Here is a 23,506-nt window from a genome sequence, read left to right as displayed (position 1 = left end):
GTGTTATGTGCGGCTGTTCCCCAGCTGCCCTGCCCCAGAAGTGGCTGCATCTCGGCCTCGGGGGAGCCATCCCTGTGTACTACACCATGTGATGCTACACCAGGGGGCAAGGCTGAGGAGGTCAAAGGAGAACCAAGGTCGGGGTGAAAGGTCTCTGGAGCAAGTTGGGGGAGGGGTCGAGTTAAAGGTCACAGGGTGAGAGGTCATGGGGGGGATTCCCCCAAAGACCTGGCCCATGAAGACAGGGGGGATTTTTCCTCCAATACCCCCCTCCCTATGCCAATGGTTTCTCCCAGACCCCCCCATGCTCCAATGGTCTCTCCCAGCATTCCCTGACATTCAGTGTGAATGGTTTCTCCCAGGCCCCGCCAATTTCAGAGCGAATGGTCTCTACCAACCCCCCCATGCTCCGTGCCAATGGTCTCTCCCAGTAGGGAGGGGGGGGCAGGCCTGAGTGACAGCATCAGGCAGCGCCTGGCTGGAAGAGACCATCTGACCGCGCCGGAGGGGGGAGGTGCCGCAGGAGCCAGGTGAGATGGTGCCCCTCACTCCCGACCTGCAGCCCCCCCCGCCGGTGCCCCGCCGCCCCCCCCTCGACCCGCCCCCCTCCGCCGGTGCCCCCCACTCCCGCCCCGCCCGGCCCGGCCCGGCCCTGGCCGCGGGGTTCGGGGCCGGCTCTGACCCGGCTCTAAGGCTCTTTGCCCCCCCAGACCTGCCCAGCGATGGCGGCGCCCCCAGGGGTCTCCCCGGGGGAGCAAGGACCCAGCTCCCCCCGCCCAGGGGTGAAGTAACCCCCCCCAGCACACGTGGCCATGGTGAGTCCGCCTGGGGGCGGGGCTTGAGGGAGGGGCGGGGCTCTTGTCCATGGGGCGGGGCCCTGAGTGGGCGTGGCCCGCGGCTGTGGGGCTGTAGGGGGGGGCGTTTCACGGAGGGAGAGGGTCAAGCGGTGGGGGCTGGGGGCTCTTCTCCAAGTGGGGTTTTGGGGCGGGCGGGAGCAGGGCTCTTGTCCGGGGGGGCTGGGGGGGCTCTTGTCTGGGGGGGGGGGGCTGGGGATGTCTGAGTGTGTAACTCCCCACCTTTTTTCCCCCTCTCTGCCCCATGCGCTCCTCCCAGAAGCGGGGAGGCCGGAAGGGGCCCCCGCCCCGTCGCAGCCCTGGGCTCCCCGAAACCAAGCGCCGCGGCCGAGCCCAGAGGATGAACAAAGAGGCGGAGGAGCTGGAATCGGGGCTGCGGCGCCTGGTAGGTGGGGCACCCGGACACCTGGGTTCTGTCCCTGGGTCTGGGGGGGGAGTGGGGTCTGGTGGGTTAGAGCAGGGGGGACTGGGACTCAGGACTCCTGGGTTCTCTCCCCGGCTCTGGGAGGGGAGGAGGGTCTGGTGGATCTGGGTGAGAAGTGCCAGGGGGTGGGTGCCCAGATACCTGGGTTCACTGTGTTTTCTCCTGCCCCAGGATCTGAGCGTGCCGGGGGCGGTGCCCGTGGGGACGGGTCTGGCCTTTGACGAGCGGCTCACTGACTTCCATTGCCTGTGGGATGACAGGTACTTGGGGGGCGGGTCCCAGATCCCCCTGGTCTGGGTTGAATTGGCCTCCCCTCCGGGTGCAGATCCCGAAAACCCTGTGGGAGCCACAGCCTGGCCCCCAGAATGCCCTGTCTGAATCTATGGGCCTCATCCTTCCTGCTCGTCAGTAATCGCCTCGCCGCCCTTTCTCCTCGCCCGCCCCCTTTCTCTGGAATTGCCTCGCCGTCCTTAATCCTAATCTCATGTCAAGGTTCCTGCCCCACTGTGAACTCTCGGGTACAGATGTGGGGACCTGCATGAAAACCTCCTAAGTTTACTTTCACCGGTTTAGGTTAAAACTTCCCCAAGGTACAAACTATTTTACCTTTTGTCCCTGGACCTTATTGCTGCCACCACCAAGCGTCTAACTGGGATATAATTTGGAAAGAGCCCATTTGGAAATGTCTTTCCCCCCAAATCCTCCCAAACGCTACAGTCCCTTTCCTGGGGAAGGCTTGATAAAAATCGTCACCCATTTGCATAGGTGAACACAGACCCAAACCCTTGGATCTTAGAAACAATGAAAAAGCAATCAGGTTCTTTAAAAAAAGAATTTTAATAAAGTAAAAAGAATCACCTCTGTAAAATCAGGATGGTAAAGGATAATTAGATTCCAAACATAGAGAATCCCTCTAGGCAAAACCTTCAGTTACAAAAAGACACAAAGACAGGAATCTCCATTCCATTCAGCACAGCTTGTTTCCTCAGCCATTTAAACAAACAGAATCTAACGCATTGCTTGCTAGATGACTGACTAAGTCCTAAGACTCCATTCCTGTTCTGTCCCCGGCAAAAGCATCACCCAGACAGAGGGAGAGAGAGGGGGGCTTTGTTTCTCCCTCCCCCCAGCTTTTGAAAGTATCTTGTCTCTTCATTGGTCATTGTGGTCAGGTGCCAGCGAGGTTATCTGGGCTTCTTTACCCTTTACAGGTGAAAGGGTTTTTTCTCTGGCCAGGAGGAATTTTAAAGGTGTTTACCCTTTCCTTTATATTTATGACGGCCCCTTTCTCTGTAATCGCCTCGCCGTCCTTAATCCTAATCCGCCCCTTTCTCTGTAATCGCCTCGCCGTCCTTAATCCTAATCCGCCCCTTTCTCTGTAATCGCCTTGCCGTCCTTAATCCTAATCCGCCCCTTTCTCTGTAATCGCCTTGCCGTCCTTAATCCTAATCCGCCCCTTTCTCTGTAATCGCCTCGCCGTCCTTACTCCTAACCTGGGGCGTTAAAATCCTAATTGGAGAATCATAACCACCCCCCCCACCACAGGCCTGCCAGTGCCCCTCACTCCCGACCCGCAGCCCCCTGCCCCAATCCATCTTCTCCTCATTTCATTCCCAGCTTCCCCGAGCGCCCGGAGAGACTCGCGGCTGTCCAGGGAAAGTTGCTGCAGTGCGGCCTGTGGGAGCGCTGTGTCCTGGTGGAGGTGAGAGACGGGGGAGGGGCTGGACGCCAGGACTCCTGGGTTCCATCCCCAGTAGTGGGCTCCTTTCCCCGTGGGCGGGAGGGGTCAGAGACCAGCAGCTTCTACCCTCCCCCGCAGTCTCCACTTCAGTGGTTTGCGGGTTCCGGCTACAATTCTTTCCTTTCTTCACAGGCCCGGCTGGCTACCGAGGAAGAGATTCTGCTAGCCCACAGGTATTTATGGAAGAGAGGACCCTGGGGCTGCGGGTCAAGAGTGAGGGGCACGGGCGGGGCTGGGGGGCGGGGCAGCGGGGTGGGAGTGAGGGGCAGGGCTGGGGGGTGGGGCAGCGGGGCGGGAGTGAGGGGCGCTGGCAGGGCTGAGGCATGGGGCGGCGGGTCGGGAGTGAGGGGAGCGGGCGGGGCTGGGGGGCGGGGCAGCGGGGCGGGAGTGAGGGGCGCGGGCGGGGCTGGGGGGCGGGGCAGCGGGGCAGGAGTGAGGAGCTCTCTCTCTCTCAGCCAGGAGTACGTGGAACTGATGAAGTCAACCGAGCAGATGAGCGAGCAGGAGCTCAGGGCCCTGTCGGAGACCTACGACTCCGTCTTCCTGCACCCGGTGAGCACCCGCTGGCCAGTGAGGCGGGGCCCGGACGCCAGGGTTCTCTCCCTGGCTCTGGGACGGGAGCGGGGTCTAGTGGGTTAGAGCAGGGAGCCAGGACTCCTGGGTTCTCTCCTGGCTCTAGGAGGGTCTGGCGGACAGTTACCCAGTGCTGTCTATGGGGTTCTTTCCCTGCGGGGGGTTGTCTCTCTGTCCAGCCCCCACTCTCCATGTCTCCTGCCCCCCAGGATTCGTTCCGTTGCGCCCGGCTGGCTGGTGGCTGCGTTCTGCGTCTGCTGGAGAAGGTGCAGAGCGGAGAGCTGCGCAACGGGCTGGCGCTGGTCCGGTAGGAGGGGTGGGCTGGGGCCGGGGGCTGGGCAGGGGCTGGGGGGCTCCTCCCTCTTGGCAGAGGCTAGCCACAGAGAATGGTTGATTCCCGGATCCTCGGTTAAGTTGCCAGGTTTTAATTCCTTCTTCCAATGACGATCCAGCCTTTGTGATGGGACGCCCAGAGTTTAATCCCAACTCCTGTGATGTTCACTCCGGCCGATCATCCTAAATCCAGCATCTTTTTGGTTTAGTTTGAGCCCATAATCCCAGTCCCAGGTTGTACCCCGGCCCCGATCAGCCCCTGGCCCCGTTGTCTGTCAGATCCTCCCTCGCACCAGCCCAGAGCCTTAATCTTGGCCTGGGCTAGAAACCGCCCAGCTCTAGTCTCGGGTTATTCACCTAGTCTCTGCTTGGTCCTCTGTCATCCCAGCTGGGCCTTGTCCCTGGTCTCCGCTCCCCACCGGGGCTCAGACCTGCGCCCTCCAATCCTCTAGCTAATCCCCCTTAATCCCAATCCCCCTCCAGTCTCAGACAGCCCCAGAATCCCCCCCATTCCCTAGGTCAGCCATTTACATTGTCCGCCCCCCACCTCCGCAGCTCGAACTGCCCCAATCCACGCTGGGTTACAAGGATCTTTTCCAGGGTCCCTTCCTGTTCTCACCTTTCTCCTTGGGAAAAACGACCCAGGCAGCATGTGCAGAGATCCGGCTCGCTGCATGAGCTGGGTTTAAATGGGTGGCACCGAGCTGCAGCCACCTCTGGGCAGGGCAGAGCAGGCAGAGAACAGCTGCGTCTCAGCGCCAGGCAAGCCGTTCCTGTGCAGCGTTGTGTATGGCTGTTCCCCAGCTGCCCCACCCCAGAAGTGGCTGCATCTCAGCATCAAGCGAGCTCTCCGCTAACTCTCTTTGTCTCCGTTCCAGGCCGCCAGGACACCATGCCCACCGAGATAAGATGGACGGTTACTGCATGTTCAACCACCTGGCCATCGGGGCTAGATATGCCCGGCAAAAACTGGGAGTGGAACGGTGAGGGATGCGGGGGCTGGTGGTTAGAGCAGGGGTGGACTGGGAGCCTGGACTCCTGGGTTCTCTCCCTGGCTCTGGGAGGGGAGTGGGGGCTGCCGGTTAGAGCAGTGGGGGCTGGGAGATAGGACTCCTGGATATCACCCCCCCGCCCAGCAGGGTGTCTATGGCCCGGGGGGGCAGGATGAGGGGCGGGTGCTGAGTCCCACTAATGGGCGTGACGAGAGTCTTGTTTCCTTCCAGAGTCTTGATCGTCGACTGGGACGTTCACCACGGGCAGGGCACCCAGTTCCTCTTCGAGGAGGATCCCAGGTCGGTCCCAGGCGCATGGGGGGAGCCCAGGGCTGGGCTGGCAGGGGCTGCGGCTCGGGAGTGAGGGGCGCTGGGGGGGCAGGGCTGGGCTGGCAGATGGTTGCAGGTCAGGAGTGAGGGGCACTGGCAGGGCAGGTAGGGGGCAGGGCTGGGCTGGCAGGAGGCTGCAGGTCGGGAGTGAGGGGCACCGGCAGGGTGGATAGGGGGCAGGGCTGGGCTGGCAGGGGGCTGCAGGTGAGGGGCACCAGTCACTGCCCCCTGTCTGCCCCGTCTCTCTCTGCAGCGTTCTCTATTTCTCCGTCCATCGCTATGAGCAGGGGAGGTTCTGGCCCCACCTGCCAGCGTCCGACAGCCCCGCCGTGGGGCAGGGCTGCGGAGAGGGGTTCAACGTCAACGTGCCGTGGAACGCGGTAGGTGCCCTGTGAGCTGTCCTGGGCGGCGTTATGTGCAGCTGTTCCCCAGCCACCCCACCCCAGAAGTGGCTGCATTTGACCTCCCTCAGACCCATCTAACTGGTCTTTGTCTCTCCGTCCAGGTGGGAATGAGGGACGGTGATTATCTCGCTGCATTTTTACATGTCTTACTGCCCGTGGCATTTGAGGTACGTTGGGGTAGGGGATGGGACATGGGGCCGGTCCCTTCTACGGGGCGCCAGCTGCCATCAGCCCCAGGGCAGGGACTGGCTGGCTTGGGGCCTGTCCCCTCTGCCCCGATCCGGGGGTGTTGGGTCCGGGCTGCGATCTCCTGTGTTCTGTTTTCAGTTCCAACCCCAGCTGGTTCTGGTGGCCGCCGGGTTCGACTCTGTGCTCGGGGACCCCAAGGTGAGTGGCCCCTGTATCCCTCCGCGTTTGGCAGCGCTGCCCCCAGGGGGCGCCGAGGGGCTAAGGAGGGGGCCCGGGGCGCGTTTAGAAGGGCAGCGGCCAGTCTAGGGGGCTGGGTGAGGGGCCTCGCTGTGGGGCGGGGAGGGAGCCTGACAAACTGACCTTTGCGTCCGCGCCTAGGGCGAGATGGCTGTGTCGCCCGCGTGCTTCGCTCACCTGACTCATCTGCTCATGGCCCTGGCGGGCGGCAAGATGCTGCTGTCTTTGGAGGTGAGTGTGGAGCTGACCCACGGCGCAGGCTGCCCCCAGAGGTGGCTGCATCTCAGCCCCAGGCAGCGGTATATGCGGCTGCCCCGCCCCAGCGGTAGATGCATCTCGGGGCCGGGGGCACCGTTGACCCGTTTTTTCCCCCCACCCCAGGGTGGCTACAATCTGAACTCCCTGGCTGAGGGGGTCTGTGCGGCCCTGAGGACCCTCTTGGGGGACCCCTGTCCCCGGCTGGAGCCGCCCGTTGCCCCCTGTCGCAGGTGAGCAGGGTCTGTGGGGGTGGGGCTGGGGGTGGGGCGGCCCCATGATCGCACCCCACTGACTCCGGGCTGTTCCCCCTTCCCCAGCGCTCTGAGCTCCGTGTCTGGGACGCTCGCGATCCACGAGAAATACTGGCGGAGCCTGCAGAGAGGGGGTGAGTCCTGGCCCCCAGGAGCCCCTGCTCGCCCCCAGCCCCCCTCTGGGGCTCCCTGGCCCCCCACAGCCTTTCTCGGGTTCCAAGGCCCCCCAGCCCTCTTTTAGGATCCCACAGATCCCCCCCACACAGCCCCACTGGGGTCCTCCAGCTCCTCTGAGATGCCCCAACCCAGCCCCCCTGGGGTACCCCCTCCTGCCCCCACAACCTCTTTGGGGTTCCTCTGCCCCCCCCAGCTCCCCACTCTTTGGGGGGATGACAGGCTGCCCTCTGGGGCAGCCCAGAGCCCCCCAACCCCATCCCCCTGCTGTACCCTGCCCCCAAATTCCCATGGGGCTCCCTGATTTGATATCACCCCCGCATAACTCAAGGGATTGGCTCTGATTCCCCCCCCACCCCCCCGCCACAGAGACCGACACCCCCCCTGAGGATGTGGACGAGGAGCCAGCCCCTGTGGAACCCCCAGACCCTCCTGAGGTGCCGCGACCCCTCCCGGCTGCCCGCACCGGCCTGGTGTATGACGAACGCATGACCGAGCATTACAACATGTGGGACAGGTACGGCCCGGACGCCTGGGTTCTCTCCCCTGCTCTGGAAGGGGAGTGGGGTCTAGTGGTTAGAGCAGGGAGGCTGGGAGCCAGGACTCCAGGGTTCTGTCCCTGGCCAGAGCCAGGGCTGGAACCCAGGCGTCCGGGCTCTGAGTCCTTCCCTTCCCCCCGTCACAGCCAGCACCCAGAGCTGCCCCAGCGGGTCTCCCGCATCTTCCAGCGCCATGGGGAGCTCCGGCTCACGGAACGATGCCGCCGGATCCCGGCCCGCAGCGCTGAGGAAGAGGAGCTGAGAATGTGCCACAGGTAATGGGGGAGGGGCGTCCCGGACACCTGGGTTCTCTCCCTGGCTCTGGGAGGGGAGTGGGGTCTGGTGGGTTAGAACTTGGGGGTGGGCCGGAGCCAGGGCTCCTAGGTTCTCTCCTCAGCTTTAGGAGGGGTGTGGGGGTTGGTGGTTAGAGCAGGGGGGCCGGGAGCTAGGATTCCTGGGTTCTCTCCCCGGCTCCGGGAGGGCAGTGGGGTTTGGTGGTTAGAGCAGGGGGGCCGGGAGCTAGGATTCCTGGGTTCTCTCCCCGGCTCCGGGAGGGCAGTGGGGGTTGGTGGTTAGAGCAGGGGGGCCGGGAGCCAGGACTCCTGGGTTCTCTCCCTGGCTCCGGGAGGGCAGTGGGGGTTGGTGGTTAGAGCAGGGGGGCCGGGAGCCAGGACTCCTGGGTTCTCTCCCTGGACCAGGAGGGCAGTGGGGGTTGGTGGTTAGAGCAGGGGGGCCGGGAGCTAGGATTCCTGGGTTCTCTCCCTGGCTCTGGGAGGGCAGTGGGGGTTGGTGGTTAGAGCAGGGGGGCCGGGAGCTAGGATTCCTGGGTTCTCTCCCTGGCTCCGGGAGGGCAGTGGGGGTTGGTAGTTAGAGCAGGGGGGCCGGGAGCCAGGACTCCTGGGTTCTCTCCCTGGACCAGGAGGGCAGTGGGGGTTGGTGGTTAGAGCAGGGGGGCCGGGAGCTAGGATTCCTGGGTTCTCTCCCCGGCTCCGGGAGGGCAGTGGAGGTTGGTGGTTAGAGCAGGGGGGCCGGGAGCCAGGACTCCTGGGTTCTCTCCCTGGACCAGGAGGGCAGTGGGGGTTGGTGGTTAGAGCAGGGGGGCCGGGAGCCAGGACTCCTGGGTTCTCTGCCTCCCTCGCAGCCCAGCCTACGTGCAGACGGTGAAGGCCACGGCCAGCATGAAGCCACGGGACCTGCACCGCCAGGGCGACCAGTACAACTCCATCTACATCTGCACCAGCTCCTACGAGTGTGCCCGGCTGGCTGCCGGCTCGGCCTTCAACGCCGTGCAGGCCGTGCTGGAGGGCGAGGTGAGGGCTGGGGGGCGGGGGCCCCTCCCTTTGCCCCCCAAGGCTTGGAGTGTGAACCCCAGTGTTCAGGCCAAATCCTCATTAAGGGGACTTCATTCTGTCTCCTTGTGTCGTCACTTCACTTCCCGTTCCAGAGAGGCTGTCCCCAGAGGTGGCCGCGCGTCACGCTGTTATGTGCGGCTGTTCCCCCACTGCCCCGCCCCAGAGGTGGCTGCATCCCAGCACCGACTCACCCGCCCCCCCCCCCGTGTGCTCTGTGCCTGGCTCTAGGTGCAGAACGCCGTGGCCATTGTCCGGCCCCCTGGGCATCACGCCGAGTCCGACACGGCCTGTGGCTTCTGCTTCTTCAATTCGGTAGCCCTGGCAGCTCGTTTCGCTCAGCGCCTGGCGGGACGGCCCATGAGGTGAGAGGGGGCTGATGGTTACGCTTGGGGGCGGGGCGGCTTGGAGCCAGGATTCCTGGGTTCTCTCCCCAGCTCTGAGAGGGGAGTGAGGTCTGGTGGTTAGAGCAGGGCGTGGGGTGGGGGCTGGGAGCCAGGACTCCTGGTTTCCATCCTCATCCTCCCTTCTCTTCGTCGTCAGGGTGATGATCCTGGACTGGGATGTTCACCACGGCAACGGTACCCAGCACATGTTTGAGGAAGATCCGAGGTACCTTGTCCTCTGGTGGGGGGCTGCTGGAGGGTGGGGGAGGGGAGGTATGTGGGGGGACAGGGTCCGAGTGGGACTAACCCCCCCCTCGCCCGCCCCCCCCAGCGTGCTGTACGTCTCTCTGCACCGCTACGACCGCGGCTCCTTCTTCCCCACCTCGGAGGACGCCGACGCCGACCGGGTAGGGGTGGGGCCGGGCCGCGGCTTCACCCTCAACGTGCCCTGGAACAGCCCCCACATGGGTGACGCCGAGTACCTGGCTGCCTTCCACCGCCTGGTGCTGCCCGTTGCCTACCAGGTGCGCCCGGACGCCTGGGTTCTTGCCCAGCACCCGCAGGGGAGGGGAGGGGAGGGGTGAACACAGATGTCTGGGTCCGCCGGCGGGGGCTGGGGGGTCGGGTGGCAAGGGTTGTGGGGGTGGGCCCGGATGTCTGGGTCCGCCGGCGGGGGCTGGGTGGCGAGGGTTGTGGGGGTGGGCCCGGATGTCTGGGTCCGCCGGCGGGGGCTGGGGGGTCGGGTGGCGAGGGTTGTGGGGGTGGGCCCGGATGTCTGGGTCCGCCGGCGGGGGCTGGGGGGTCGGGTGGCGAGGGTTGTGGGGGTGGGCCCGGATGTCTGGGTCCGCCGGCGGGGGCTGGGGGGTCGGGTGGCGAGGGTTGTGGGGGTGGGCCCGGATGTCTGGGTCCGCCGGCGGGGGCTGGGGGGTCGGGTGGCGAGGGTTGTGGGGGTGGGCCCGGATGTCTGGGTCCGCCAGTGGGGGCTGGGGGGTCGGGTGGTGAGGGTGTGGGGTGGGGTGAGCCCAGATGCCTGGACCCGCTGGGGGGTCTCACTCAGCTTCTCGTTGTCTCTCTGCAGTTCGACCCGGAGCTGGTTCTGGTGTCGGCTGGGTTCGATGCCGCCCGCGGCGACCCACTGGGGGGCTGCCTGGTGAGCCCCGAGTGTTACGCCCACATGACCCACCTCCTGCTGGGGCTGGCGGGGGGCCGGGTCGTGCTGGCACTGGAGGTACGTGGGGCCTGTCCCCGCTAGGGGGCACCAGCTCCCATCTGGCCCCAGGGCAGGGACTGGCTGGGACAGGGGCCTGTCCCCGCTAGGGGGCACCAGCTCCCATCTGGCCCCAGGGCAGGGACTGGCTGGCACGGGGGGCAGGGAATGGGACAGGGGCCTGTCCCCGCTAGGGGGCACCAGCTCCCATCTGGCCCCAGGGCAGGGACTGGCTGGCACGGGGGGCAGGGAATGGGACAGGGGCCTGTCCCCGCTAGGGGGCACCAGCTCCCATCTGGCCCCAGGGCAGGGACTGGCTGGCACGGGGGGCAGGGAATGGGACAGGGGCCTGTCCCCGCTAGGGGGCGCCGGCTCCCATCTGGCCTCAGGGGGCGGGAAATGGGGCAAAACCCAGAGCTAAACAGGACAGATGGATGCACCTCAGACCTGCCAGTTTTGGGGCCTCCGCTGCGAAATCTCGTGCGTTTCCCTTGCGGCCAGGCAGCGCTGGCTGGGGGGGGTTAACTCTGGCGGGTCCCTGGCCTGGCCGCCTGCTGGTGCCAATTCCCCGCAAAGCCTCCAGGGATGTCACGAGCCGCTACGGTGCTGGGGGAGCCGAGCCCACCGGCCCCCAGCACCGGAGCTGGGTCTGCGAGAAACGACCGACTATCCCGGGGAGGGAAAACCTGGCTCTGAAATGGGAGGAAACTCTGAAACTTCCGGGGTCCCGGGAGAAGCAAATCCCGTCCGGGGAAAACCAGCCGAAGCTTTTCAAGAGACCAGCTCGTGTGAGGGTTGAGTGGGACGTAAGATTTAAGATTTGGCTCAATCATTTTATTATTGATTGAATTACTGCTGCTGCATGGTTTCAAATACCATTAACCTGTGCGATTTCATCGGAACTGGAGTCTTCTTTAACATCTAATTGAGTACGATGTATATTAATACACAGTACAGTCTTACCACTCATCAAACGTATTAATGTAATGATTACAATCTGTGTCATATTTAGTTTTATGATTAAGAATCTAATATTACGGCCCATGCTGGGAGCCCCGCGGCGACCTGACGAATCCCTGTCCTTGGCCGAGCTGGGTTTTCCTGCTGCCCGTTTCGCCGGCCAGTTCCCAAGCTCATTTCCAAGCGATTCACCCCCGACGTCTGCGGCTCTGGGTCGCGGGGGCGTCAGGTGGCCATTCAGGGCCGGGAGATGTTAAGATTCGGTGGCCAGGAAATGCCGCGTTGCTCCTTGGCCTCCGTGTCGCTCAGCGAGAAATCGGAACCCGCCCCCCCGGCCAGCCAGGCCTCCGGCGCCTCCTCCCACCCGGCCCAGCCCCGGCCGCGTGTCTCCGGGGCAGGGGGGAATGTGCCTGAGGTCAAGGCACGGTGGCGATTGGTGCTGCCCCCAGGGTTGGGCTGCACAGCCAGGGACGCAGACAGACGGACGCCCCCAAATCCCAGGTCTCTTCTCCTCCCCTTGCCCCCTCCAGGGAGGCTACAACCTGGTGTCTATCTCCGAATCCATGACCATGTGCACCCGGACCCTGCTGGGGGACCCCCTGCCCGAGCTGGGGCGCCTGCAGGCTCCCCACCCCAGCGCCCTGCAGTCGCTGGCCCGGGCGAGCGCCGTGCACCGCAAATACTGGACCTGCCTGCGGCTGGATGGTAAGTGCGGCCCCCCCGGCCGAGCCCCTGCCCCACAGCGCGGCCCCCCTTCCCAGCCCCCTGCCACGTGTTGCCATGCTACGTAATCTCCATCTCTTGCAGTGCCGATCCAGCAGGACTCGAGGCCCCAATCCGAGCAGCTGGGCCCCATCCATGAGGACTCCCCACCAGAGGCCCCCTCGGGGGGCTCCCAGAGCCCCCCCGTCTCCGAGGGCTCCGTCGATGACATCCTGAGGCTCGGAGCCCTCTGCCTCAGCGGTGAGGTGGAGACCGACTCGGGCTCCCCCCAGCTGAGCCCTGACTCCGCCCTGGTGGGCGGGGCTTCCCCTGGAGAGGCGGAACCTCCAGCTGCAGAGGAGTCAGAGGTAGGGTGGGGGGGAGGGAGGTTCTGGGGGGGCGTCTATCCCATGGGGCCAGGGAGGGGATCTATTATTGGGGGGTTGGTTTGCACTGGATTCCCTGGGCTGGGGGATGGGAGTAGCCTGGGGGTGGGGGTGGGGGGCGGTCTCAGCTCATGGGTCTTTTCTCTCCCAGGACCCCCCCAGCCTCCTGGACGAAGCAGCCGCCCTGCTCCCCACCCCCTCTGTCAGCCTGGGGGTGGAGTTCGCAGACACGGTGAGGCCCTGACGCCCCCCCCCAACCCTGTTCCTTAATCCTTGGGGCCGCCCACCCCCATCCTTGGCATCTCCCATCCCCCGGATGGGCCCCTCACCTGCGCCCCCTCACCCTTCTCACCTGATTCTCTGCTTCCCTCTACCCCCTACACCTCATTTCCCAGCCTACCTCTCTGCCCCCCCCGCCCACTGGGCTCACATGGGGCAGCAGCCCAGAACTGGGTGCACCCATTTCCCAGCTGCTACACTAGGGGCCAGGACGCCTGGGTTCTCTCCCGGCTCTGGGAGGGCAGTGGGGTCTGGTGGGTTAGAGCCGGGGCGGGAGCTGGGAGCCTGGACTCCTGGGTTCGATCCTTGTCTCCCTCGTGTCTCTGCAGGGGACGCTCTACGCCGTGACCCCCCTGCCCTGGTGCCCCCACCTGGACTCGCTCCAGCCCCTTCCCCCGGCCGGGCTGGACGTGCTGGCACCATGTGAGGAATGCGGCAGCCGGGGCGAGAACTGGGTCTGCCTGGCCTGTTACCGGGTGAGACAGCGCCCCCCGCCCCTGCCCCACAGCCGGTGCCCCCCACTCCCACCGGTGCCCCCCAATCCCGACCCGCAGCCCCTGCCAGCCCAGCCCTGCCCCCTGCCCCCGACCCCCAGCCCTCCCGGTGCCCCCCGACCCCCAGCCCCTGCCAGCCCAGCCCTGCCGGTGCCCCCCAATCCCGACCCGCAGCCCCTGCCAGCCTGGCCCTGCCGGTGCCCCCCACTCCCGTCAGTGCCCCCCAATCCCGACCCGCAGCCCCTGCCAGCCCAGCCCTCCCGGTGCCCCCCAGCCCCTGCCAGCCCAGCCCTGCCGGTGCCCCCCACTCCCGCCGGTGCCCCCCAATCCTGACCCACAGCCCCTGCCATCCCACTCCCGCCGGTGCCCCCCACTCCCGACCCGCAGCCCCTGCCAGCCCAGCTCTGCCGGTGCCCCCCACTCCCGCCGGTGCCCCCCAATCCCGACCCGCAGCTCCTGCCAGCCCATCCCTGGGCCTCCCAGCCCTGCCGGTGCCCCCCAATCCCGACCCGCAGCTCCTGCCAGCCCATCCCTGGGCCTCCCAGCCCTGCCGGTGCCCCCCAATCCTGACTCACAGCCCCTGCCAGCCCAGCCCTGCCGGTGCCCCCCACTCCCGCCAGTGCCCCCCAATCCCGACCCGCAGCCCCTGCCAGCCCAGCCCTGCCGGTGCCCCCCACTCCCGCCGGTGCCCCCCAATCCCGACCCGCAGCCCCTGCCAGCCCATCCCTGGGCCTCCCAGCCCTGCTGGTGCCCCCCAATCCCGACCCGCAGCCCCTGCCAGCCCAGCCCTGCCGGTGCCCCCCACTCCCGCCGGTGCCCCCCAATCCCGACCCGCAGCCCCTGCCAGCCCATCCCTGGGCCTCCCAGCCCTGCTGGTGCCCCCCAATCCCGACCCGCAGCCCCTGCCAGCCCAGCCCTGCCGGTGCCCCCCACTCCCGCCGGTGCCCCCCAAACCTGACCCGCAGCCCCTGCCAGCCCATCCCTGGGCCCCCCAGCCCTGCCGGTGCCCCCCACTCCTGACCCACAGCCCATGCCAGCCCAGCCCTGCCGGGGTCCCCCAGCCCTGCTGGTGCCCCCCAATCCTGACCTGCAGCCCCTGCCAGCCCAGCCCTGCCGGTGCCCCCCAATCCTGACCTGCAGCCCCTGCCAGCCCAGCCCTGCCGGTGCCCCCCAATCCCGACCCACAGCCCCTGCCAGCCCAGCCCTGGGTCCCCCAGCCCTGCCAGTGTCCCCCACTCCTGACCCACAGCCCCTGCCAGCCCAGCCCTGCCGGTGCCCCCCAATCCCGACCTGCAGCCCCTACCAGCCTGGCCCTGACCCCCCCCCAGCCCTGCCAGTGCCCCCCACTCCCGACTCGCAGCCCCTGCCAGCCCAGCCCTGCCCCCCACTCCCGACCCGCAGCCCCTGAAGCCGTTAACCCTTTCTCTCCCCAGGTGCTCTGCGGGCGTTACATCAATCAGCACATGCTGGCTCATGGCTCCCTTTCCGGCCACCCCCTGGTGCTGAGTTACGCGGACCTGTCGGTCTGGTGCTACGCCTGTCAATCATACGTCCATCACCCGGTAAGCCATGCCTCCCTTCATGGTCACATGACACAGCCCCCCTTCCCCCCGCCCGCAGGTCGGGGTTCCCCCTCTATCCCTGTCCATATGAAGGTTGGGGGCAGGTGTCAGATGCAGGAGGGTTGCTGATTGGCGGGGGCTGAATGGGTTAATTCTTGGGGCTGGGACGTTCCTCCCCCTGCCTTTGTTGCCATAATGGAGCATCCCAACTTGGGGAATAATGCTCCCCTGTCCCATTCCTATAATGGAACATTCCCGCAGTGAGCAAGTCGCACACACCTGTCCCACCTCCACCCCTGCTGTAATGGAATATTCCAGCCCCTGGGGTGGGATGATCCATTGTGGTGTGGGGGGAGTATACTTGGCATTGGACCATTCCATTATAGCTGGGCTGGGTCTCTTGGTCACCAGGTCACTGGTCGCTAGGGAACCCCATCTCCAGGCCATTGGCCGGATCCATTCTCTGCTGACAGCGTGGGGGGGTTTACAGCTGGGCTGATCCATTCTCCCTGGCCTTGTCATGCCTTAGGGTGGGATATACTATTATGGGTGGGGGGGAATTAGTTCCTGGGGCAGCACATTCTCCATATCGTTGGGGGGGGTGTGGGCACGGACTGCTCCATTCTCTCCAGCGAGGGGGGGCCATGGGCGTAGGCAATTTCATTGTCCGGGGCGGAGGGGCGGGGCGGGGCGGCTGGCCTGGCCATCTCATCCTGACCTCCGTTCTCTCCCTGCCCCAGACCCTGCTGCCAGCCAAGGCCCTGGCTCACCGCATGAAGTTTGGGGCGGACCCGGCCGCTGGGCTCTGAGCCCTGTGCCACAGGAAGGGGGGGGATGTTCAAATCCCCCCCCCCCATGATGGACGAACCCACTCTCTTAAAGGGCTACAGACGTGCCAAACAACTCACCAGCAGTAAGGAGGGACTTCCCCCCCCCACCATGTATCCACTGGGGGGTCGGTCCCACCCCACCCACTGCATTCACTGGGGATGGCCATCCCCAACCACCACCTCCCCTCACATCCTCTAGGGCTAGCCTCCTTGATCCCCACCCCCCAGCAGGCCGTGAGGATTACAGATATGCAGGGGGGGTCGTCCATTTCTGTTTAACCCCCCCCCCCCAAATAAACCTGTGACCAGCTCTATGAACATCCCCTGGGTTCTCAGGAGCCGTTTCTCCCCCCAAGAGGGGTGGGGGCTGCAGACTCTGTGGATCAGGTGCAAATGGCCCCCTCCCCGCGAAGGGGGTGAAGATAAAGGCTCCTTTATAAACCCAGACTCCATATGGCCGGCGGGGCGAGAGGAACACGGCCCTCTGTTTTTGTTAGTGTAGGACCTACAGTAAGTGGGCTGGGGGCCAGAATCCATGGTCGCAGTGTGATGTGGGAGATCTCCCCTGTGTGGGATGGGACATGGGCCTTTCCCCTCAATGGGGCACCTACGCCGGGCAGGTGCCAGGCCCTCGCTGTCTTTGCTTTTCAGGTTGATTATTGCAATACAAGGTTAACGATGCAGGTGCCGTTGTCCCCCCTTTAATTTGCCACTCGCCTGTGCACTGTGCCCTGCGGAGCACCCATCGGCCAGGGGGCACCCCCAGCCACCCTTGAGTTACGTAGAGGGTGCCATCTCGTCCCATTCACCTGCTGCCAGAGTGGGACAGGGTCCTACAGGCGTCACCCCCAGAGTAGCTCCCCAAACCCACCGGTGTTTAACTAGGAAACGCTTTTAAGAGCTTACAGGGGGCAGCTCAGAGTTGCTGACAAAGGGAAAATCACAAGCTCATTCCTAACCTTCACCACCCCAGTAATTCTAGCAGCAGAGGGATTTCCTGCCCCTAACCCTTCATGGCACTTCTGGCTAATGAGAGCGCTGTCTCGTTAGGCCCAGCCCCTCCCATAGGCTCCTGATGGATTTCTTTATCTTCCCCGTGCTCTTGTTCCATTGTGCAAGGGAGGCGAGGCAGGTGATCTCACTGGCTGTGGGGCACAGGAGATATTTAGCATCTCTCAAAATCCTCCAGGGCTGACATGTGGGACTTTTGCTCACAGTCCTGTTGTTAGGGCTAAGGGGTTAGTCTGCAGATGTTTCCTAAATTCACAATGTGTTTCAGTAACGAACATAAAGCAAAATCTCCTGCCTCCCTCTCCGATGTTGATACGCACATTGTAACAGGACAATAATGTTCAGCAGATTGTGGCTTTTCAAATGATACCTCACAAGGCATACTCTGTACAAAATACCGTAGCCATTACAAGCGGTGAACAGGGGGGGTTACAGTGTCTCCCCATGGGCCTGAGGCTGGGGTGTGTCTGTGCCACTAGAAGGGAGCAGCAGTAGAAGGTAAAAGCCAGGCTCTTCCCCTCCAGGCAGTGGGGTGAGAAACCAGAGGGTCTGGTATCAATCCCGGGCTGTTTCAAACTGAGCTGCATCTCAGTGCTGGGTGAGCCGTTCCAGAGCAGCGTGAGGCCCAGCCAGCCCACCCCAGAGGTGGCTGCATCTCCGCAGGAGGGGAGGTGGATCTCAGAGCTGGAGGTGAGTGGTCCCACGGCTAGAAGTCCACAAACAGCTGCCCCCTCTGCGGCCCCGGCCTCGGGCCCAGCGCGGGGGGCTCAGAAGTCGTCGTCGTCGCAGATGTCCAGGTAGACGTCAAAGGCCTCACGGTTGCAGTTGCCGTCGGGCGTGAAGACGTATTTGTGGAAGGTGCCATCCACGCAGATCGCTGGGGAGCGGGGGGACACGGGCGTTAGAGGGGGGTGAGAAGAGACCCCTGCCCCCCCACTCTGCCCCCCACTGACCGATGACGGAGTTGACGGTCTTGGCGGAGCTGCGGCCGAAGGCACAGACGCAGGCCGACTCCGCCGGCACCGTGAAGCTGGCCAGGCTCCACTGCGAGTCCACGTACTGGCCGATCACCGGGCCCACCTTGCCCACGCGCGCCAGCCTGGGGAGAGACGCGTCAGGGGGCACCCACACAGAGCAGTGGTTAAGGGGCCCGGGGGGGCACCGAGGCAGGGTATGTGTGCGGAGGGGTGGTTTAGGTGCAGGGGGGAGCCACAGGGGGGTACCTACCAGGAGCAGTGGTTGAGGTGTGGTTGGGGTCCCTGGGGGGGGTACCTATGCAGAGCAGCAGGTGAGGGGGAGTGCAGGGCCCCGTGGGGGTCCCTGGCGGGGGTACCTATGCAGAGCAGCAGGTGAGGGGGAGTGCAGGGCCCCGTGGGGGTCCCTGGCGGGGGTACCTATGCAGAGCAGCAGGTGAGGGGGAGTGCAGGGCCCCAGGGGGGTACCTGAGCTCTGGGGCAAGTGGGGGGGGACCTACGCAGAGCAATGGTTGGGGGGCCCCAGGGCGTACCCAGGTGGGGGGGTGCTATGCGGCGCGGCGGTTGAGATGCGGTGGGGGGGCCCCGGGGGGTACCCAGGCGGGGTGGGGGGGCTCCGGGGGGGACCTACGCGGAGCGGCGGTTGAGATGCTCTGGGGGGGCCCCGGGGGGTACCCAGGCGGGGTGGGGGGGCTCTGGGGGGGGGACCTACGCAGAGTGGCGGTTGAGATGCTCTGGGGGGGCCCCGGGGGGGGACCTACGCGGCGCAGCGGTTGAGATGCGGTGGGGGGGCCCCGGGGGGTACCCAGGCGTGGTGGGGGCTCTGGGGGGGACCTACACGGAGTGGCGGTTGAGATGCTCTGGGGGGGCCCCGGGGGGTACCCAGGTGCGGTGGGGGGGCTCCGGGGGGGACCTACGCGGAGCGGCGGTTGAGATGCGGTGGGGGGGCCCCGGGGGGTACCCAGGCGGGGTGGGGGGGCTCCGGGGGGGGACCTACACGGAGTGGCGGTTGAGATGCTCTGGGGGGGCCCCGGGGGGTACCCAGGTGCGGTGGGGGGGCTCCGGGGGGGACCTACGCGGAGCGGCGGTTGAGATGCGGTGGGGGGGCCCCGGGGGGTACCCAGGCGGGGTGGGGGGGCTCTGGGGGGGGACCTACGCGGAGCGGCGGTTGAGATGCTCTGGGGGGGCCCCGGGGGGTACCCAGGCGCGGTGGGGGGGCTCCGGGGGGGGACCTACGCGGAGCGGCGGTTGAGATGCTCTGGGGGGGCCCCGGGGGGTACCCAGGCGCGGTGGGGGGGCTCCGGGGGGGACCTACGCGGAGCGGCGGTTGAGGCGTGTGTCCTTCAGGGCGAAGACGTGAACGGTCCCCTTGTCACTCGACGCGCAAAGAAACGACGAGTCGTGGCTGAAGTTGATGCTGTGGAGATCGGGGGGGGGGGGGTTACCCAGGCCACAAGCTCCCCCTGGCAGTGCCCCCCCAGGAGGGATGTCGGTGCTGTGGGGGGGCCGTGCCCGGGGCACTCACCAGTACAGCGCGGGGGGGTCCGTGCCCGGGGGGGGCTCTGTGCCCAGGGGGGGGTCCTTGCCCGGGGGGCTCTGTCCGGGGCACTCACCAGTACAGCGCGGGGGGGTCCGTGCCCAGGGGGGCCCTGCCCGGGGGGCTCTGTGCCCAGGGGGCTCTGTGCCCAGGGGGGGGTCCGTGCCCGGGGCGCTCACCAGTACAGCGTGGCAGGGTCCGTGCCCGGGGGGCTCTGTGCCCGGGGGGCCCTGCCCGGGGGGGTCTGTGCCCGGGGCGCTCACCAGTACAGCGTGGCAGGGTCCGTGCCCGGGGGGCTCTGTGCCCGGGGGGTCCGTGCCTGGGGGGGTCTGTGCCCGGGGCGCTCACCAGTACAGCGTGGCAGGGTCCGTGCCCGGGGGGGTCCGTGCCCGGGGGGGTCCATGCCCAGGGGGGGTCACCAGTACAGCGTGGCAGGGTCCGTGCCCGGGGGGCTCCGTGCCCGGGGGGCTCCGTGCCCAGGGGGGTCCGTGCCCGGGGCGCTCACCAGTACAGCGTGGCAGGGTCCGTGCCCGGGGGGCTCTGTGCCCGGGGGGTCCGTGCCCGGGGCGCTCACCAGTACAGCGTGGCAGGGTCCGTGCCCGGGGGGGCCCTGCCCGGGGGGCTCTGTGCCCGGGGGGTCCGTGCCCGGGGCGCTCACCAGTACAGCGTGGCAGGGTCTGTGCCCGGGGGGGCCCTGCCCGGGGGGCTCTGTGCCCGGGGGGTCCGTGCCCGGGGGGCTCACCAGTACAGCGTGGCAGGGTCCGTGCCCGGGGGGGCTCTGTGCCCGGGGGGGTCCGTGCCTGGGGGGGTCTGTGCCCAGGGGGGGCCCTGCCCGGGGGGCTCACCAGTACAGCGTGGCAGGGTCCGTGCCCAGGGGGCCCTGTGCCCGGGGGGGTCCGTGCCCAGGGGGGGCCCTGCCCAGGGGGGTCCGTGCCCGGGGCGCTCACCAGTACAGCGTGGCAGGGTCCGTGCCCCGGCGCAGCTCTACCAGCTTCTCCTTGCTCTGGGTGTCGAAGAGGCGGATCAGGGTGCCCTGGCGGGAGGCCGATGCCACCACGGTGCCCGGCTGGTTGAGGGAGACGCAGGCGATCTCGCCCTGGTGGGCATTGATGGTGAACGGTGCCGACGAGGTGCCCGGCTGGGTGCTCGACAGGTCCTGGGGGGGGGGGGGGGGCTGAGACCAGGCTGCCCCGCAGAGCCCAGCCCCCCCCACCCAGCCACACAGTGACCCCCCCTCCCGTGACCACGGACACCCCATGTTACCCCTCGCCCCTGCGGGAAATGGATCACCCCCCCGACCCATCTCTGTCCCCCCCCGAATCCCACCCCTCCCCCAGCACCTCCCTGCTCCCCTCCGTGCCCCCCCACGAACCCCACCCCACCCCCACTCACCACCAGCTGCAGGCTGCCACATTTGTGCCCAGGAAACACCAGCAGCTGTTTCTCCAGACTGGGGCAGAGATCGCAGAGCCCTGGGGGATAGAGCAGGAGGCTGGGGGGCGCCGCGCTGGGGGGAGCAGGGCGGGGGCTGCTGTCCTGAGGGGCGCAGGGGGGGCGCCATGCTGGGGGGGTCTGTACCTTTGGGGTTGTCCCGTGTGTCGAACTCAAAGAGCTTGGTGGGGTTCTCCGGGAAGGAATAAACGTAAATACGGTTCCTCAGAACAATGATGATCCTGAAACACAAAGAGCCCGGACTCCTGGGTTCTCTCTTGGCTCGGGGAGGGGAAGGGAGGGAGGGGTCTAGTGGTTAGAGTAGGGGGCTGGATTGGGAGCCAGGATTCCTGGGTCCTGTCCCTGCTTTGGGAGGGGAGTGGGGTCTAGTGGTTAGAGCAGGGGGGCTGGGAGCCAGGACTCCTGGGTTCTCTCCCCGGCTCTGGGAGGGGAGTGGGGTCTAGTGGTTAGAGCAGGGGGGCTGGGAGCCAGGACTCCTGGGTTGTCTCCCCAGCTCCGGGAGGGAAGTGGGGGCTGGAGATTCGAGGGTGGGGGGTGGGAGCCCGGACGCCTGGGGTCACACTCACTTGTCGTGTCTCATGCGCACTGCCAGGGCGGGTTTGGTGAAGGTGAATTCCAGAACCAGCTTGTCTTTGCCACCCTTCCCCTCGCGGGCGTCGTCCCAAATCAGCACTGCCAGGGGGTGACACGGGTGAGAGCAGAGAGTGCTACCCCCACAGCCCCCCCCGAGCTGGGGGGAGAACCCAGGAGTCCTAGCTCCCAGCCCCCCCCGGGGTACATACCTGAGATCTCTGAGAATTTGGGGTTCCCTCCTCCCCCCACAACGGCCAAGAGGTTGGATCGATGCAGCATCTCGACCAGGGCCACGCTGCCCACCTGCTCGTGATCTGGGGGGGTAGAAAATCGGGGTGGAGTCCAATGCCACTTCCCCGCTCCGAGCCAGCCAGCCCCCATTCCCTGCCCTCCCTACCAGTCCCCCCCTTACCCAGGTGCCCTTTCTCCATGAGCGGCTCCACATTGTAGATTCGCACCCCGGACTCCATCGCGCAGCAGAAGCAGCCTGGAACGAGGGGCAGAGAGTGGGTTAAACCCCAGCCCGCCGCAGGGGAAGGGGCTTCCCGGACGCCTGGGTTCTCTCCCTGGCTCTGGGAGGGGAGTGGGCTCTGGTGCTAAGAGCAGGGGAGGGGCAGGGAGCCAGGACGCCTGGGTTCTCTCCCTGGCTCTGGGAGGGGAGTGGGCTCTGGTGGTAAGAGCGGGTGGGGGGGGGGGCAGGGAGCCCGGACGCCTGGGTTCTCTCCCTGGCTCTGGGAGGGGAGTGGGCTCTGGTGGTAAGAGCAGGGGAGGGGCAGGGAGCCCGGACGCCTGGGTTCTCCCCACAGGGCACGGAGGCGGGGTTCAGGGGGTGCCGCTTACTCTGGTCCTGGTTGAAGCGCAGACTGTTCACCCCGCGTTGCTGCGCCATGCTGCAGGACCAGCGGATCTGGGGGGCCCCTTCCCGGATCCCAGCAACAGGCAGCTGAGGAGTGGGGTGAGGGGCAGGGGGTAAGAGAGTCTGAGGCTACGCTCCAGCCCCCCATCTCCACGTGCCCCTTTCACCCCCATGCCCAGCTGTCTGCCCCCACCCAGCTGCCCTGTCACTGTCTCCCGCAACCCCACTGCCCCCGCTCTTCCCCCAGGATCGTCCTGCCCCCCAATAATCCCCGTGTCTGCCCCAGCCAGAGTCTGCTGCCCCCCAGCCACTGTCCTGCACACACACAGCCCCACGGCCTCCCACATCCCCTGGCCCCACTGCGCCCCAGCACCCTGCCCCGAGCCCCTCCCTGGGCCCCCACCTCCACCATGACGTGTCTATCTGGGTGCCCCCTGCCCCACAGCATTCACCTTGCCCCCCCCCGCCAATCGCTGCCCCTTCCCCCTGCGGCATCCCCCAGCCCCCATATCCATCTCCCCAGCCCCGCTGACCCCCCAGCCACAACCTCCCAGCCCAGCCCCACCTCCCCACTTCCCCCCTTGAGCCCAGCCCCCCAACCCCACCTCCCCCCATAAGCCCAGCCTCCAACCCCACCTCTCCACTGCCCCCACGAGCCCAGCCCCCCAGCCCCACCTCCCCACTTCCCCCCTCGAGCCCAGCCCCCAACCCCACCTCTCCACTGCCCCACTTCCCTCCACGAGCCCAGCCCCACTGCCCCCCACGAGCCCAGGCCCTGGTTACCCCGCAGAAAGCGGGCGGGCGGCAAACACCAGCTGATCTGGTTCCGCCGGGTCACACAGGGGAAGGGCCGCTGACAGCTCATCACGTGATCAACTTGGACGATGGGTGAAGCCATAGCGGCCATGTTTGACATTGGCAAGGGAGCTGTGTTGCCCTTAGTAACGCCCGTTGGCAGCCATCTTGGATACTGGCAAATAGCCAAACATGCCCTCTCCCCCGCCCCCCCGGCAAGGGACTCCTGGGTTCTCTCCCTGGCTCCGGGAGGGGAGTGGGGTCTGGTGGTTAGAGCGGGGGGGGGGGGCTGGGAGCCAGGACTCCTGGGTTCTCTCCCTGGCTCTGGGAGGGGAGTGGGGTCTGGTGGTTAGAGCGGGGGGGGGGCTGGGAGCCAGGACTCCTGGGTTCTCTCCCTGGCTCTGGGAGGGAAGTGGGGTCTGGTGGTTAGAGGGGGAGGGCTGGGAGCCAGGACTCCTGGGTTCTCTCCCTGGCTCTGGGAGGGGAGCGGGGTCTGGTGGTTAGAGCGGGGGGGGGGGGGCTGGGAGCCAGGACTCCTGGGTTCTCTCCCTGGCTCCGGGAGGGGAGTGGGGTCTGGTGGTTAGAGCGGGGGGGGGGGGCTGGGAGCCAGGACTCCTGGGTTCTCTCCCTGGCTCCGGGAGGGGAGTGGGGTCTGGTGGTTAGAGCGGGGGGGGGGGGGCTGGGAGCCAGGACTCCTGGGTTCTCTCCCTGGCTCTGGGAGGGGAGTGGGGTCTGGTGGTTAGAGCGGGGGGGGGGGCTGGGAGCCAGGACTCCTGGGTTCTCTCCCTGGCTCTGGGAGGGAAGTGGGGTCTGGTGGTTAGAGGGGGAGGGCTGGGAGCCAGGACTCCTGGGTT

The 23,506-nt window shown here is 66.5% G+C and overlaps 2 protein-coding genes across 4 annotated transcripts; one reads left to right on the top strand and one right to left on the bottom strand.

Moving 5' to 3' along the window:
- The first annotated feature begins 391 nt into the window (after nt 1–391).
- Nucleotides 392–16,135, top strand: HDAC6 (histone deacetylase 6). Of its 3 annotated transcripts, XM_084612202.1 has the most exons (29): nt 392–530; nt 711–815; nt 1,114–1,239; nt 1,450–1,538; nt 2,896–2,980; nt 3,152–3,192; nt 3,475–3,571; nt 3,802–3,899; nt 4,804–4,908; nt 5,149–5,217; nt 5,501–5,627; nt 5,753–5,818; nt 5,979–6,038; nt 6,219–6,308; nt 6,459–6,565; nt 6,653–6,720; nt 7,130–7,277; nt 7,446–7,574; nt 8,441–8,609; nt 8,880–9,013; nt 9,192–9,260; nt 9,366–9,558; nt 10,113–10,262; nt 11,732–11,906; nt 12,009–12,271; nt 12,441–12,521; nt 12,898–13,044; nt 14,496–14,624; nt 15,365–16,135. In XM_084612202.1, the coding sequence occupies exons 2-29, from the start codon at nt 813–815 to the stop codon at nt 15,431–15,433; spliced, it is 3,087 nt and encodes a 1,028-aa protein (XP_084468328.1). In that variant the 5' UTR covers nt 392–530; nt 711–812; the 3' UTR covers nt 15,434–16,135. The 3 variants fall into 3 exon arrangements, with proteins under 3 accessions (XP_084468328.1, XP_084468329.1, XP_084468330.1); XM_084612203.1 differs by lacking the exon at nt 12,441–12,521; XM_084612204.1 differs by lacking the exon at nt 711–815 and having other exon boundaries at nt 417–530.
- A 670-nt stretch (nt 16,136–16,805) lies between these two features.
- Nucleotides 16,806–22,728, bottom strand: WDR45 (WD repeat domain 45). Its single transcript, XM_084612205.1, has 11 exons — nt 22,641–22,728; nt 21,842–21,944; nt 21,414–21,488; nt 21,211–21,315; nt 20,995–21,100; nt 20,555–20,649; nt 20,369–20,448; nt 19,924–20,132; nt 18,755–18,856; nt 17,419–17,564; nt 16,806–17,342 (listed from the first exon to the last, which is right to left on the bottom strand). The coding sequence occupies exons 2-11, from the start codon at nt 21,888–21,890 to the stop codon at nt 17,233–17,235; spliced, it is 1,077 nt and encodes a 358-aa protein (XP_084468331.1). The 5' UTR covers nt 21,891–21,944; nt 22,641–22,728; the 3' UTR covers nt 16,806–17,232.
- Nucleotides 22,729–23,506: the final 778 nt, after the last annotated feature.

Source organism: Lepidochelys olivacea, assembly GCF_965140295.1.
Source record: "Lepidochelys olivacea isolate rLepOli2 genome assembly, chromosome: 23".
Taxonomy (NCBI): Eukaryota; Metazoa; Chordata; order Testudines; family Cheloniidae; genus Lepidochelys; species Lepidochelys olivacea.
The sequence above is the reverse complement of the archived record's forward strand: the minus strand, read 5'-3'. Positions and strand labels throughout refer to the sequence as shown.

Excerpts from the sequence above, each read along its gene's own strand:
- HDAC6 (XM_084612202.1), top strand. Across the intron at positions 7,575-8,440 it reads GAGCTGAGAATGTGCCACAG|CCCAGCCTACGTGCAGACGG; the intron begins GTAATGGGGGAG and ends CCTCCCTCGCAG. Across the intron at positions 9,559-10,112 it reads TGCTGCCCGTTGCCTACCAG|TTCGACCCGGAGCTGGTTCT; the intron begins GTGCGCCCGGAC and ends GTCTCTCTGCAG.
- WDR45 (XM_084612205.1), bottom strand. The coding sequence starts at position 21,890 with ATGGCGCAGCAACGCGGGGTGAACAGTCTGCGCTTCAACCAGGACCAG. Across the intron at positions 20,650-20,994 it reads GTGCGCATGAGACACGACAA|GATCATCATTGTTCTGAGGA; the intron begins GTGAGTGTGACC and ends TTTGTGTTTCAG. Across the intron at positions 18,857-19,923 it reads GACCCTGCCACGCTGTACTG|CATCAACTTCAGCCACGACT; the intron begins GTGAGCGCCCCG and ends CGATCTCCACAG.